Source organism: Sarcophilus harrisii, chromosome 2, assembly GCF_902635505.1.
Source record: "Sarcophilus harrisii chromosome 2, mSarHar1.11, whole genome shotgun sequence".
NCBI classification, from domain to species: domain Eukaryota; kingdom Metazoa; phylum Chordata; class Mammalia; order Dasyuromorphia; family Dasyuridae; genus Sarcophilus; species Sarcophilus harrisii.
In genome coordinates this window covers 11,977,707-11,992,488 of record NC_045427.1, presented here as the reverse complement: position 1 = coordinate 11,992,488, position 14,782 = coordinate 11,977,707, and the positions used below count along the sequence as shown (strand labels likewise).

General features: G+C 39.3%; 1 protein-coding gene across 1 annotated transcript in view; it reads right to left on the bottom strand.

Annotated features, from left to right (window-relative positions):
* Positions 1 to 14,376, bottom strand: part of LRRTM4 (leucine rich repeat transmembrane neuronal 4) — an 857,748-nt gene extending 843,372 nt beyond the window's left edge. The window contains exons 1-2 of the mRNA XM_023495289.2: positions 14,113 to 14,376; positions 10,585 to 12,131 (exon numbers count right to left, since the gene is read on the bottom strand). Of these exons, the coding sequence (XP_023351057.1) occupies positions 10,585 to 12,131; positions 14,113 to 14,116 (1,551 nt within the window). The 5' untranslated portion in view covers positions 14,117 to 14,376. The remainder of the gene's footprint in view (positions 1 to 10,584; positions 12,132 to 14,112) is intronic.
* Positions 14,377 to 14,782: the final 406 nt, after the last annotated feature.

The window sequence follows — 14,782 nt, the reverse complement described above, 5'->3', positions numbered from 1 at the left end:
AACAATACTGAGAATACTGTCAACCCTCTTTCTGGGTGAGGGGAATAAAATGTGAATTGTCACTCCCCCAAAATCCTATTAAATGTATAATGTGGGTTTAGACTACAGAATCCATGAAATAACTTCAGTGTTTACAAAATTCTTTATTCAATTCTCAGGAATATAGACAAGATAGACACAAAATGAAAAACCATGGACAGAATTCAAATCGTACTGATGGAAGACCCATGTTGAGATAATAGATCTCTGGGAAGGTGTCAAGTTGTGGTGGTTTTTAACAGCTAGTTCCCATCTATGATGTGAGTGGGAAAAGAACTAAAGTTAATAAATACAAAAATTGAGGTTTATTGTCCTTGTTAGTGAAACCATCATGACGTCAGTTGTCGCCACAGAAGTAGACATTATAATCATCATTATGGCTTTTAATGACAATGAGAATAAGGCATCCATGGTGAGCAGGGCATTTTTCACACCCACAGATGTGTTTATCAATAACTATCATTTTATATTTATGTGGTAGTTCACAATGGAAGAGCTCAGAGTGGGTTCCAAGCAGTAGCTCATTAATCATTTCAGCATTGCTGCAATTTTGTTGGTCAGTTATTATTCCTGTTCTATAGGTGAAAAAAAATCTCTCAGACAGGTCAAAGATGTGTCTCAGTCCAACATTCAATAAGTAAAGCAATATTCTTATAAACTGCAGAGATCTAGTTTTTAACCACCTGATCTAATTATGGGCTCAATATAATATTATTCTACTTTGTGACTTGATTATCAATCTCAAAATACTCCATGGGTGACCTCTCCTTTACTGTTTTTCCCAACCTATAAACTTAAGAGAAAATATCTAGTATTCACTTAAAAGTCTGACTAACTAAAAAATATTGAAAGCTTATTTTCTTTCCCCTGCTCTCACCAGGTCAACACCTTTTCTTCTCTCTTTCTTTCTGTCTCTGTCTCTGTCCCTCTTTCTCTCTCCCCTTCTCCCTCACCCCTCCTATTTACTCATCCATAAGAATTACTATAAATTTTTAAATCCCATTTTCAAAGCACTTCATATAGAAATATGACAATTTCATCGAGTTCAAAGTTTCAGAGTCATTTTTTTAGATTATTATTTTGATCATCTATTTTGTGACTGTACTTGAAAATGAATAGCTTCCAGTGATCATGAGTTCAGAAACTGCAGAGCTCTGACTTAAAACAAAACAAATATTTATATGTCAGGGAAGCTAGGGGAGAATTATTTAAGTCATATTAAACAGGACTTGAGGGAGAAGAAGGGAGGGGGGATAATGATTAGGTAGCATGTCAACCTCACCAGGTTTACCTTCCAAAGCTGATAACCATTTAGTATTTAATAATTACAATGAACTTTTCATGCCATATTCAGTGACATTTAAGTTTATCAAGAGAGATCACCTAAACTTCTTATTAGGCTATCTAAAAACAACCAAAAGGGGAACAAACAGAGAAGGGCATTTCATGATGTAGGGAAAAGAGCACAGGATTGTGGGGCAGATGGTCTTGGAGATATTTCCTAACTAGGGCACCTTGGAAAATTCAGTTTCCTTCTCTAGACTCCATTGGCTTCATTTGTCAAATGAGGAAGCTGGACAAGTTGATCTCCATATTTTCTTCAAGTTGTATATCTTTGTTTCTATGATTGAAGCATGTGGATGGAACTTAACCAATCACTATGAGATACATTGGGTGTCAATGATATCTACATGTATAGTATAGTATTTGGCAGTTTTAATATTTTTTATATCAGGGAACTTTAACCTAAGAGTCTATAAATTTTAAAAGCAGAGATTAACTATAATTGGTTTCCTTTATAATCTTATATATTGTATTTTGTCTTTTAATATCATTATTTTTAGAAGGAGTCCATAAGCTTCACTATGGCGCCACTAAGGATCATGGTACATACAAGAAGGGACAGGAATAAACAATTATATAGCACCTACTGTGTTGTTAAGAATTGTGTTAAGCACCTTAAAAACTATTTTCTCATTTCATCTTCACAACAATTCTGAGAGGTATGTGTTTTTATTATCCCCTCGTAATAATTGAGCAAACTGAGGCAAACAGATGTTAAGTGCATTACACAGTAAGTGTTTAAGGCTGGATTTGAATTCAGGTCTTCCTGACCTCAGCCCCAGCCCCAGTGCTCCCAATTTATACCATCTTACAAAGACAACAAAAGCCAAGACTTATACTGATGAAATCACAAATCTCAGAAATATTGAAATTTACAGTATAGATATACAAATATATTCAAAGAACCTGAGGTCAAATCCTATATCTGACAGTTTGTGTGCCCGGGTAAATCACTTAATTTCTTTGTCATTCAGTCAAATTTCTGAACTTATATTCTACATAAATACTAGGAATCAAATTTTTGGCATAATAGTAACCACACTGGGAGGCTACTCAAGTTGTCTAAATCACAACTCATTCTCTCTGTTTCTCTCGTTCTCTCTCTCTCCCTCCCTCTCTCTGTCTTTTTCCCCTCCCTCTTCCTTTCCCTTTCTCTTCTTCTGTATGTATATGCATGTGTATTATAAGAACATACGTATACACATACGTGCACAGTGTACAAATATGTATATCGCACATCATTATCCACAACACACAGCAGAGAAGTCCTATTCTTTCCAACTTTCTCTCAACAAGATAGAGTTAAAATTTCACCATAAATGAAATCGATTTCCTGATAAAAACATAAGCTCATTGAGGGCAGGATTTGTTTCTTTTCTTTTGATTGCTTCTCTATTGCCTGACACATTAAAGACAGATTTTTAACGATGACTGATGGGGAATGACTGCACATTTGCCATGGACAGATCCATTCTGTTACCTCTATAAGTGTCTACAAGTGGGCATTTTGCTTATGCAGACACCAAAGATGAAGTAATATCCTGGAAATTTGTCCTACCTTAATTAGTAACCATGAAAACTAATCTCCTTGCCCTCTGAATGTCTCTGCATTCACATTTATCAAACCCATTTATTAAAATGAAAAAAAAAATAACCCATTGTTGACTGTGCTAGTCAAGTGTAGCTTTGACGTGATCAGTGGTTGAAGAGTTTCTAGCTGTCCCAGTGGGATGTGGTACATGAGTTTTAAGTCCATGTCAACTTCTACATGGTTTCATTTAGCTTTATTTTCATTTCCTTGGCTCTAGAACATTATTATGCTACTTTCAATGGCAATAGTAGCTCTATCTCTTATTCTTGAGTAAGAGTAAGACAATTGCAGGAAAATTGAATGCAAATATATATACATATGTGTGTGTGTTTATCAGCTCAGAATAAGAACTAAATAGGATCTTAGATGTCATCTACTTTAAGACCTTCATCTTAAAGCAATAAGTGACCTTTCCAAGGTCACATGAAAAATATCAGAGGCAAGATTTGAACACATTTCATTTGCTTTCAGAGTCAGCATTTTTCACAATAAATCACACTGACTTAGAAAGAGTGCATAGAGAATACCAATGAACTGTATAGTGTTGAAGAAAAAAACAGGGAAAATCCAGAATGTTTCAGGATGGCTACATAAAAAGAAAACAGAAGAAATGATCAATGAAATAAGAAATGTCCATTTGCATAGAATTGTTAGGGGAAAATAGATTTGGTCAAACATTACTATGACTAGTTATTATTTTATCTACCCTCAGAGCACCATAGATTTCAAGCTAGAAGGAAAGTGTGTTTCATTCATTCACTCCTGCCTGGATCTTTGTGATTCTATTCACCATAATACCCCAATGCCAACCATGATATTTTCTTGTAAATATACAGAAGTGGTTTTCTGCTTCCTTCTCCAGGAAGTTAATCAAAACTCCTCTCCTAATTTTTTTAGTGATGAAGAATCCAAAATTGAGAGAGATTAATTGACTTGATCAGGGTCCTACACTTAATAGGAGGAAAAAAAAAAACGAAGCTATCTGAGTCCAAGTTCAGAATTTTGTCCCCTATTCAACTGTTTCTAAATATATTACCTTCAAAATGCTTGCACTGTTTTCTTATGGGGGAGCTGTAATTTCCTTGACATCAGATACTTTGGTATGAAAACTTCTTCTACTCCTATAGATAAAAATTTCTGAGTATTTTTGTTTTAGAAAGTTGCTTGAGGTGTTGAGCAGTTGTATAATTTGGTCAGAGAAACACGGCCATTGTGCGTTGGAGAATGGCCTCTAATCTAGGCATTCCTGACACATCTATGCTATGATGCCCCTCCTAGGTAATGTATACGTCTAGAAACACCATTAAAATATCATCCATTATATGCATATAAATAAATAAATGCAATATATTTATGTGTTTATATGCATACATATGAGTGTGTGTATATGTATATATGTGTGTGTTTAAATATATATGTATGTATATATATATACATATATATATATATATATAATGTATGTATGTATCTGTGTGTGCAACTTGTAATGATTCATAGAATTCCAGTTCCTGAAATAAGTATATCCAATATCCCTGATATTTAAGTTCTAGAGGCAGAACTTATCAAAGGCAGAGAGATAAAAAGAGACAGAGAGAGAAAAAAGAGATATAGATAGATATAGATATAGATAACCTCTCTACCTTCATATCTTATCTATCTATATGAATATTAGAAATGTTATGATAGAAGCCAAGTTTCTATCATCAGAGCCTAGCACCTCAGCTGGCACAAAGTAAATCTTAACAGATGCTTTTCAGAGGAGAGATGAATGGTTTGGCATTGACTATTTCAAGTTTTTGAGATGTTTCCCATTTCTTTAACCTTCAATAATCATGCATGTGCTCTGGATTCACCCACTCCTTAGTCCTCCTATTGCTTGCTACTATAACTATTTTGACCCTACCATAAAGATCTATTCAAACGGATAACATCCTATCAGCCAAATTTATTTGAATCTTTATGTTCCTCAGTAGGGAAAACACAGACTATTTTAATCTCTTCTTGAGCACTCCCATGGCCTTAACTCTAGCCTGGTAGGTTTTTTCTAAAGGTTTGCTAAGAGGATAAGAGTTTTTCTCCCACAGGACACAATTTGCAGTTTCACAACTTAGGTTTAAAGTTCTAAAGGACTGGAGTGAAAAAGAGAAAAGCATCACAGTAATTTCCCTTTTAATAAGAACCCTGAGAATACCCCTGATTTCTTTCAGCTCGCATATCTAGAGCTATTTTAACTTAAAGAAAAATGCAAAAATCCTCAATTTTGCCATTGATTTTATGTTTTTCCACTGAGAAGGAGAGCCTTCCACTTTCCCAGACATTCACGGAATGAGGTAACATATATAACACTCTAGTGGGCAAGCCCCATGTTTTAATATGACCATTTGTAGTCCTTTGGTCATTTAGGGAATTCTGTGTTATTCTGATTTTAGAGGACCAAAGTTTTCCAGCAGTATAAAATCACAAACACATTATCATTTTAAAATACTGCCCTCGACAATATACCATATGTACAGTTAAAAGAAACAATTTCTGACAATACTATAGAAGTTAAATATAATAGTTTTGTTAGTAGCTCAAGAAAGACTTTACTGAGTAGGGAAAGAAACAGTGATTAATGCTTTATACCTCAAGGTTAATCATGTCCTCAACCTTCCCCCTCAATTCTCTCACCCCCCCCATCTCTCACGACATGGGACCTCGACTGTAACCTGGAGAAGATGGGGTCAAATACTAGACAAATGGCATATCTAAGAGTAAAATGATCTTTAAGCTAGTCTGCCCATCATAGACCAATGCCTGGAGGACTCTGAATTCTCTTTCATTTTCAGCTTGACAGATTGCTTACAGATGTCAGTTTATTGTATCAATGCCTACAGACGCTTTAGAACAGCATACCTAGAAAAGTATTGTGTTCATTCATTTAAAAAAAAAAAGCTTTAGAAACAAAAACATTTGAGTCCAGAGAGGAAAGTGGGGATTTTGCAGAATAGTTAGATTTTTAAATCAATTAGCTAGTATTTGAATGAACAATTTGAAAAAAAAAACAATTTATTTGGAGAAATAATTTTCCCTGATTTTTAATCATCAAAATTAAGTTTATGAAGTTATGCAGATAGTCACAATTTTAATGAGACAAAGGAGCAAAATAACAGAAAACCACAGAAATGTTAAATAATCAATATAATGTAAACTAGTCCTTTCAAGGACACAAAAAAGGCTTAATGGGCTTAGGTCTAAGAAAGGCCTACAATTTTGTTTGAGTTGTCTAACTTATTGTTTTTTTTTTTTCATTTATTTTTGCTAATCAAAATGAAGTTGATGACTTAGGAAAAACAATGTTGCAGTTTTTTATATTGCAAACCATCTATTTCATACAATATATATGGATTGCCACAATACATATTCTTTATTACAATTCTACATTTATATGAAGGAATAACTGTTGAGGAGACAGGAATCGAGAAGGGTAATGGTTCTGAAACTATCACCATCTTCTGTTTACATAAGTATATTACCTTTCCAGGCCATTGGAGTGCTGCCATTCAGGAACTTGGAAAAAGCCAATGTCTAAAGTATCTATAAAATAATCAGAGAACTAGAAAAGTGGACAGTTTGCACCAAGCCAGAGAATAGGAAAGGGAAACATTGCATAGTCACTTGATGTCTGAAATCTTAAACTAGTAAAGAGAGATAAGCTAACAACATTGCAACAAAATGCAAATCTATATTCAACCTGCAGCTGATTCATCCCTATTAAAAAACCACAACAAAATAGAATCTCTCACTAACTTTAAAAATCATCATAGTTTAACCTTTATGAGAATATGATAAGGTACTTAGCTCATTGATTAGTTTTTGTCTTTTCTGGATGTTATCATGGTATTTTTTATTTAAAACAAAAAGTTGAAATCTCTAAGAACACAAACTTAAGAGTAGAAGGTTCTTCAGGAGTCATCTAGTCTAACCCTCTTTTTTTTTTCTTCAGATAAAGAAACCGAGGCCCTGAGAAGATTTGCTTAAGATCATACAGGTATAACTTTACAAATACAGTAGAATTTGAACTCAGAATCTCTGACTGAAGTATTCTTCCCAGTATACTCCACCACATCTCCTTTCCACAATTTCTTGGTTTGTTTAAGGTCATTATTCTCTTACTGATTAAGCTTCAATGATAAAATTAAAAATGAGACACTCAGAGACAGAAGCAGCCATTGGTTTATTCTGTATGACCCCTTCATTGCAAAATAAATAAATAAATAAAATATTTAAGCACGGAAGAAAAGTTCTTCATGAGGGAAAGGTGGCTCCATGTAGCAAAAGAGCAACAAAATAGCATGAAAAAAAATGCAAGAAAAGTTAATGTTTTAAAAGTTTTTTTTTCTTTTGATCAATACATTAAAATTAGGGAAGAGTTGTTTAACCATTATGTCTTCTCTCTCTAGACACACTCAGTGAATAAATAGTAAGGGACCCTGTCAGGCTAATCACAGTGAAACAACAATAACTGCAAACATTGTGACTTATGAGTCTATTATTTTTAAAGTGTTTTAATTCCTTCCATCAGCATACTCATTAATAATAATGATTTGTTTCATGTCTATTTTTCATTTGTTAGAATTTATTATTGCCAAATATTATGTATGTAAACATACATATATATATGTATGTATAAATACATATATACACATATGTATACCTTATAGCACTTATAAATCAAATTAGAGAAGTAGAAATATGTATGTATGTATGTATATATACACATATTTAAAAAGGGGTGTGTGTGTATATATATATCAGTATGTATAGCATATGTATAGAGCAATATATGCTATATATTATTGTGTTTATATTTTTCCTTTCTCTGACTTGATTTTTAAGTAGTATATGGTTTATAATCATTTTTTAAAAGTCAATACTTTAAACGATGGTGTCGAAGTCAACATCAACTTTCCCTATAGTATCTGTGTCCTCCATCTGGGTACTATCACGTGTCCTGCATAATCACAGGCATGAACAACTATCTGAGTTTCTTAGAGAACCTAACAACTGAGCAAATATTCAGTATGTATAGAATATGATAAAAACCTGAGTGTCCAAGTTTAGCTAATGGACATTATTAATTTTATGTTGCTCTTTCAAGAATTTTTCTAGCAGAAATGGTGTAGACATTAAAAAATACCATTAATATGATCTTTCTCTGTAGTTGGCTAGGTTTTCCTTGTATCTGATACCTAATATTTCCTCTCATAAATACTACATTATGGATGTTTTGGTTTGTGTATGTGTGTTTTTATTTTTTTTAAGGAAACATGGCTTATCAACTCATACAGGTTTCTTTGAGTCTTCTATTCAAGCAAACCTATATAAATATTTCCTTGATAAATATTTCTTCAAACATTTTGGCATCAGAATAAGAAAGATATAGTATGAAAAACAAGAGGAATAATAACAATGAGAGATATTACATCAAGTGAAATGTGATCTAATATTGGGTAGGTTGCTAATCAGGAGTTTGGCTTTGGCTAAAAAAAAAAAAAAATCTTTCCCTAAGACTCAGTTGCCTTAATTGTAAGATGATGGGAATTGAACTTGTTGATCTTAAATGTCTCTATTAGCTCTCCTATGCCTCTGGGAATTCCCTTCCTATTTAGTATTCCTCTAAAATGAAGGGAAAAAAAATCAGTCATTAGGTAAAACAAGGATGCCTAATTAATGTAGTGAAGAGGATCTTCTTCCTTTCCATTCCATTTTGCTCAACATTGAAGTGGGCACAGACTATAAGGCACCAACAGGAAGAAAGTTCTTCATCAGTGTTAGCGTTTTAAAGTGCTAATGAGGGCTAAAAACTCATTAAGCTTTGTAAAATGTTTTAGAAGACCTTCTACTACCAAATAGGAATCCATAACCTGGGTGCCTTGTTTCTTATTCATCCTAGAACTGCATCAGATGTTCAAAGAAAGATAAGTTTCACCATTTGCAATGCCTTCAATAGCCCCCACTGTGCTATTTTGTAGATTATTTAAACTTCAGTGAATTGCCCTAAACTGTTTTTTTTTTTAGTTACTGGCCAGCTTGACTACAATAGTCTGCTTGGAGTGGAGACAGTTAAATGCTAGAAGAAATTTACTACATTGTTCAGCTGATATGGAAACAGTGGGTGGGGGCTGGAAGGTTGTTGTGAGTCACATGGCTCTAAACTCTCATGAAAAACCTATTTTTCAAAAGCAAGTCACTGTAAATAGAATATCAGACAGGCCCCTGCCAGTCCTGAACCTCTCCTTGTACTGGAGTAGTGGGATGAGTGTCACCATAATTATTCACGTGTTAAGGTTAACTTTGTCTTAGAAAGAGTGCTATGAATTGATCACAAGTTATGAGCTAAGGGCAGAAACAAAGGGAGCTATAACTTTTTTCTGGTCTTTATTATGTATCCACAATTTATCTTAAGACCTACAGTCTTCAAAATGTGTGCTCACTGCTCATGATGCTTTTTTTCCCCCAAAATCTTTATAAAAAAATGGTAATAGGCAATCCTTTAAAATATTGCTTTGAGACATTCAATGAGGCTAAATGAATAGAAAGAGAAAATAGCCAAAACTCAAGCCTTTGCCCTTTTCTGTAATGGTATTTATAGTGAGTTTTAGTCTAAGAGATTAACAATACACATCATTTCCTTCTGGGATAACACCAGTAATGACAGTTTATCTCGTGCCTTGAATTGTATAATGGCTAAATCACCTACAGTATCACAGCCCAGTAGAGGCTACCCCTTGTCATGAAGTTAACAATTACACAGATCCTCTGATGCCAGACAACCAGCCAGTACGCAATCATAATACGCCTTTAAAAAGAAGCCAGGAAAAAAAAAGTGTCAGGCCCTTCTGATGACAGAGGAAATCCTACATTGAAATAATAATGATAATAAAACCTCCTTGCATTATAGCAGAGCAGACTCCTGACATTCTCTAGGTTGGGATAAAGTTTGAGATGAAAGTAAAAAGTGACAGGTATCCCTGTGTGTTAGACACAGCTATTACCTCCTTGAGTTAGAAACTGTGAAACATTTACAGCAAAATCAACCCTTGGTCAATTTCTCTTTGGTTTATATCCTCTTCAAATCCAGCAATTTTGGTACTTTTTTATTATTATTAACATGGCCTTTCCTTCATTCATATTCATATTCTTAAAAGTAAACAAAGAGAAAATAACAAACAAACCAGAAAGCCAAGAACCAGACATCAAATCCATACCAGCAAAAGAAACAGAAAAGAAAAAATGAAAGAAAGAAAGAAAAAAAGAAACAAAAACAGTTCTTAAAAGTCCAACCCCTATGTACAAACTTTAAGAAGTAGATGCCGTAACACGGAGGTTTATTCCAAACTTAATCTCATCCTTGAATGAACTTCCTTCAAGTCTCAACTCCTTTAAAAAATAACCACAGTCACTTTCCTGGTGGTTGTAATTTAATTAAATAACCTTTCACACTGAGCAAAACCCCAAAGCAAAAGGCTCATTAATCTTTCTAGTGATTAGAGACACCTCAAGAGCTTCAAACATTTACCTCTCCTTCCCAGCAGCTGAAATGCTTTTAGGAGGATCATGGTTCATACCTCACATTCCCTGGAGCCAGAGATGGTGTATGTGCAAGGCCCTGATCCATTAACTGATACATCCATGGTCTCAGAGTTTGTTGGCTTGTAGTCCACGTAATACTCCTGTAACGGGGAGTTCATTTGTCTTTCGGATTCTCTGGCCTTTTTCCGGCGTCTCTTCATGAGAGAATGCTGCTGGAGTTGTTTCATGCTGGCCGGATAACGCTTCCAAGACACGTAGATCACCAAGAGGATTATAGCCACAGAGAGAAAGAGGGCCACACTGCCGGCGATGATCTTGTGGAAAGACACATGCTCGTACTCTGGCTCCGTGCCAGGCATCTGAAAACCCGGGGAAGGGCTCGGTGTGATTGGAGTCGGTTGGGTGGTTTCCAGTCTGGAGACGGTGGGTTTGAGAACCACCAGAGGCTTCTGGGGCGTCTGCGGGGCCTGATGGGACTTCTCCGTCACAACCACCTGGATCTCGGCACATATATTGTATGTTTCCACTGCGTCGCTGACCTTCTCCCCCTGGATCTGTTTAGGGCCCGCACATATCATGGTGCTCTCTTTATTCCCTTTGAAATTTTTAAGCCACGAAAAAAGGGGGCAAATGCTCCGACTGCATTCCCACATGTTCCCCGACAAGGTGATGGAGATTAAAGAGATCCAAGCATTGACAGTCTCCTGAGAGATGTTGGTGAGCTTGTTGGAATCCAGATTCAACTTCTGCAAGTTGGGCAGACATTTAAAAGTGCCTGGCTCGATCCCTTGGATATCGTTCCCCGAGAGATCCAAGTTATGGAGGGAGCTCCAAGTCCAAGTCAAGCCTTGGTTGATGGAGCGGATCCGATTCCACTGCAAATAGATGGAGCGAAGGTTGAAGAGCCGGGGAAAATGGGCGAAGTTGATCTTGGAAAACTGGTTGTGCTCCAGATGGAGCTCCTTGAGCTTCAGGAGGCCAGCGAAAGCATTCCGGGACAGGCTCCGGAGGCGGTTGTAGCCCAGGTCCAGAAAGTCCAGGTTCCGGCAGTCTTGGAAGACCCGGATGGGCACTGTCTTCAGAGAGTTGGACCTCAGGTGCAAGATGATCAGCTTCCGGAGGCCCTTGAATTGCTCCGACTGCAAGGTCTGCAGTTTATTATAGGAGAGGTCCAGGTTCCGGAGGTTGGGAACCGGATGGAATGTCTTGTTGTGCAGGTGGGTGATCTTATTGGAGCTCAGGATCAACTCCTTCAGCCTGCGGATCCCCTGAAAGGCGTCCTCGTCCACGGAGCTGATGTAATTATGGTCCAGATAGAGCCACACAAGCTGATTCAGCCCGGCGAACTGATTGGCTTTCAGTTTCTGGATGCTGTTGAACCGCAACGATAAGCCCTGAGACCCACCGGAGATGTTCCTGGGGATGTCTGCGAAGGCGTGAGACTCACAGTACACGATTTTCCCATCGCACCTGCAGTTTCTGGGGCAAGGTCTCTGAGCACCCGTGAGCATCACGAGCAGGACTGTGGGTAACAGCACCAGGACCACGCTCATGCCTCTCAGCTGCTTAATTAAATGGAAACCTACAAGAGGGGGAAAAAACAAACAAACAAAACAAAACAAGTGGGCTTTTGAGGCGAGGAACTCTCTCCCTAGCAGCTTTCCAGGGGGGGGAGATGGGGCTTTAGAGAGCTTGGGCAGGTGGGGAGTCTAAAGGCAGTTTATTGCTTTCCCTCCCTCCTCCTCCCCCCCCTTTTTTTATTTTTCTTTTCCTAAGGCATGATTTTCCTTATCACCGCATAGGAGCTCTTAAGGAAGTGTCTCTTTCTTGATGCTCAATTACTTTGGGGATGATTTATGGGTCTCTGGAGCTGGGCACGGGCTCCTCGAGTTCCAGCCGTCCCTATGTTCATCAGCTTGATACGTCGCAGGGATTTTCTTATCATCTGACACCATAGTTCTAACAAGTAACATATTTGTCAAGTCACTGTACTCGGTGCCGGCCATGGAAAGCAAGAAGTGCGGCTTCTGGTGATTTCAGGGGGTGGGGGCGGGGGTGCTACTTAATAAACCCCTCGCTTCTAAACCCTTCTTGATTGGGGGAGGGGGGAGTGATTGTTGAACAGAACCGCAGAGAGAAAGAAGAGTTGGTAGGCTGGAAAGTTTCCCTTGCCGTATAACGTGTGCCCCTCGCCTAATAGGAAGCTGGGGTGCCAGGATGCCAGGTCTGGGAGATGCCACGGGGACGGATCCCGGCAGCCACTGGAGCGTGGCGTGAAGACTAATAACCCGGAGCACCAATTCCGGCCTCCTAATAAATGCCGACGTAATAAACAGACGAGAGAGAGAGAGAGAGAGAGAGAGAGAGAAGAGCTGCGTTTGTGGGTCCCTGGTCCATGACGTGCGGAGGATACTGCAAAGTTTCCCTGGCCAGGGGCCGGGGCAAAGCTCCCTCCGGGCAGGAAAGGGTCAGTGGCTGGGAGAGTTAGGTTAAGGAAGCCACTCAGTCGCTCTTTCCTATTCAGGGACGAATTAAGGGAACACTTTCTCTCCTTCAAGTCCGCGTCCTCCCCGCCCCCTCCAACCCCCAGTAATGCCAGGACTGCCGGGCTCCCGCAAAGTTGCGCTGCTTCTAGCAATCGCCTTTCATTTCCCTGGCGTTTGGCTGTTCAAGCTCTTCTCCCCCCTCTCCATAAGGGTTTTAGTGTTTTTCGAGGGAAGGGGGGAGAGGCAAAAGCAAGACTCCGCTCGCCTGCAGTTTTCTCTTTCCCTTATTCCTAATTTGAAAACAAGAGCAATGGGCACGGAGCCTTCCTCTTAAAATCCTGTCTTCCAGGGGCAACGGCTTTTTTTTTTCCTCTTTTAATTTAGCCCCTGATCTGGCGCTCTGCTCTCTCCTCGCCAGCCCCAGTCTCACTGAAATACGTTCCAGTTATTCCAGACAGGAGAAGGGAGTGGGGGTGCTAGAGAGAAAAGGGGGGGAAGGCAGTCACACTTGAAAAAATCAGGCTGGCAAATGACTGCTTGAAATTTGGAAGCTGGTTTAGGGCTCTGGCTTCAAATACAGGAACAATGCTGCTGAAATCACCTCTAAAGTAACAATGACACCCCCAAACGCACACACAAACAACGCAAGCTGCAAAGTGTTAAGTAGCCTCCTGCCAAGCAAGGGGACTCAGAGTATGGGTAATATTCTCCTGGAATCAGGAGGCAGCCCTGTGATTGTGGAGCCCACAGATCCCAATCTGGCTATGCAGGAGCAGCTAGAGATCATCTGAGGAGGCAACCCTTTTTAAGAGTCTGGTCAACTCCTTTCTGGGCATTTACAGAATCATCGTCTATTTGGGGAGGGGGGAGAAGGTTGCAGGGGGGAAAGGATGGAGGGGAATGATCTAAAAATATTCTAACAAGTCCAGTGAGTCACCTGGCCGAGTGATGCCCTGCTGCCAGCTGCCACCCCCCATCACTCCCCTACCCTTCTGTCAGCCTTAATGCCCTGCTGAGTCTATCCCCCCCCCCAGAGCCAGAGCTCTGATGAGAAGGAAATAACAAAAGTTCACTTACCCATCCTTTGTCATCCAAAAGCAGCTCCCCCTCTCTTTCTTCCTTTCCTTCCTTCCTTCCTCCCTCAGGTCTCTTCTTGCTGGCTTCCTGGTCTTTAATCCACCACAGCCTTCATGCCATGGGTACAGCTGTCACTCACAACCATCATGATCGGGCATGTGTGCCAGGAACCCACACAAAGTTCCCCAGAGAGGACAAGGGGGGGAAAAAAAAGAAAAAAGAAAAGAAAAGAAAAAGAAAAAAAAAAAAGAAGAAGAAATGGGGGTTGGGGAAGGGGGGAGGGAGGAAGCAGGTGGGGGAGGGAGGGGAGGAGGGACCAGGCTCTAGGCTCTAAGGGCCATTGTGTAATTGACCAGAGGGCCCCAGGCTGAAATTGACAATCCCTGGGAAAGGGCCCTAGCGCCTCGCAGGGAAGGCAACCAACTTCTCTGAAGAGCTTCCCCCCAGTACCTGGCATTCCTTATGGCGCTGCCTTTGGCCATGCCCGGCTCCTGCCAGGCATCCTCTGGGGCCCCCCCTCACTTCTGGGAGCAAGCAGGCCTCCCTCCCGGGGCTGGAGGGCAGAGCACCCCAGCCCGGGGATTTCAGAAGCGAGGCTGGCTCTGGCTCTCCATTGAGCAGGGCAGGTCTAGAGCGCTTTGTAGCTAGGCTGAGAGGCAGCTCTTGTCTA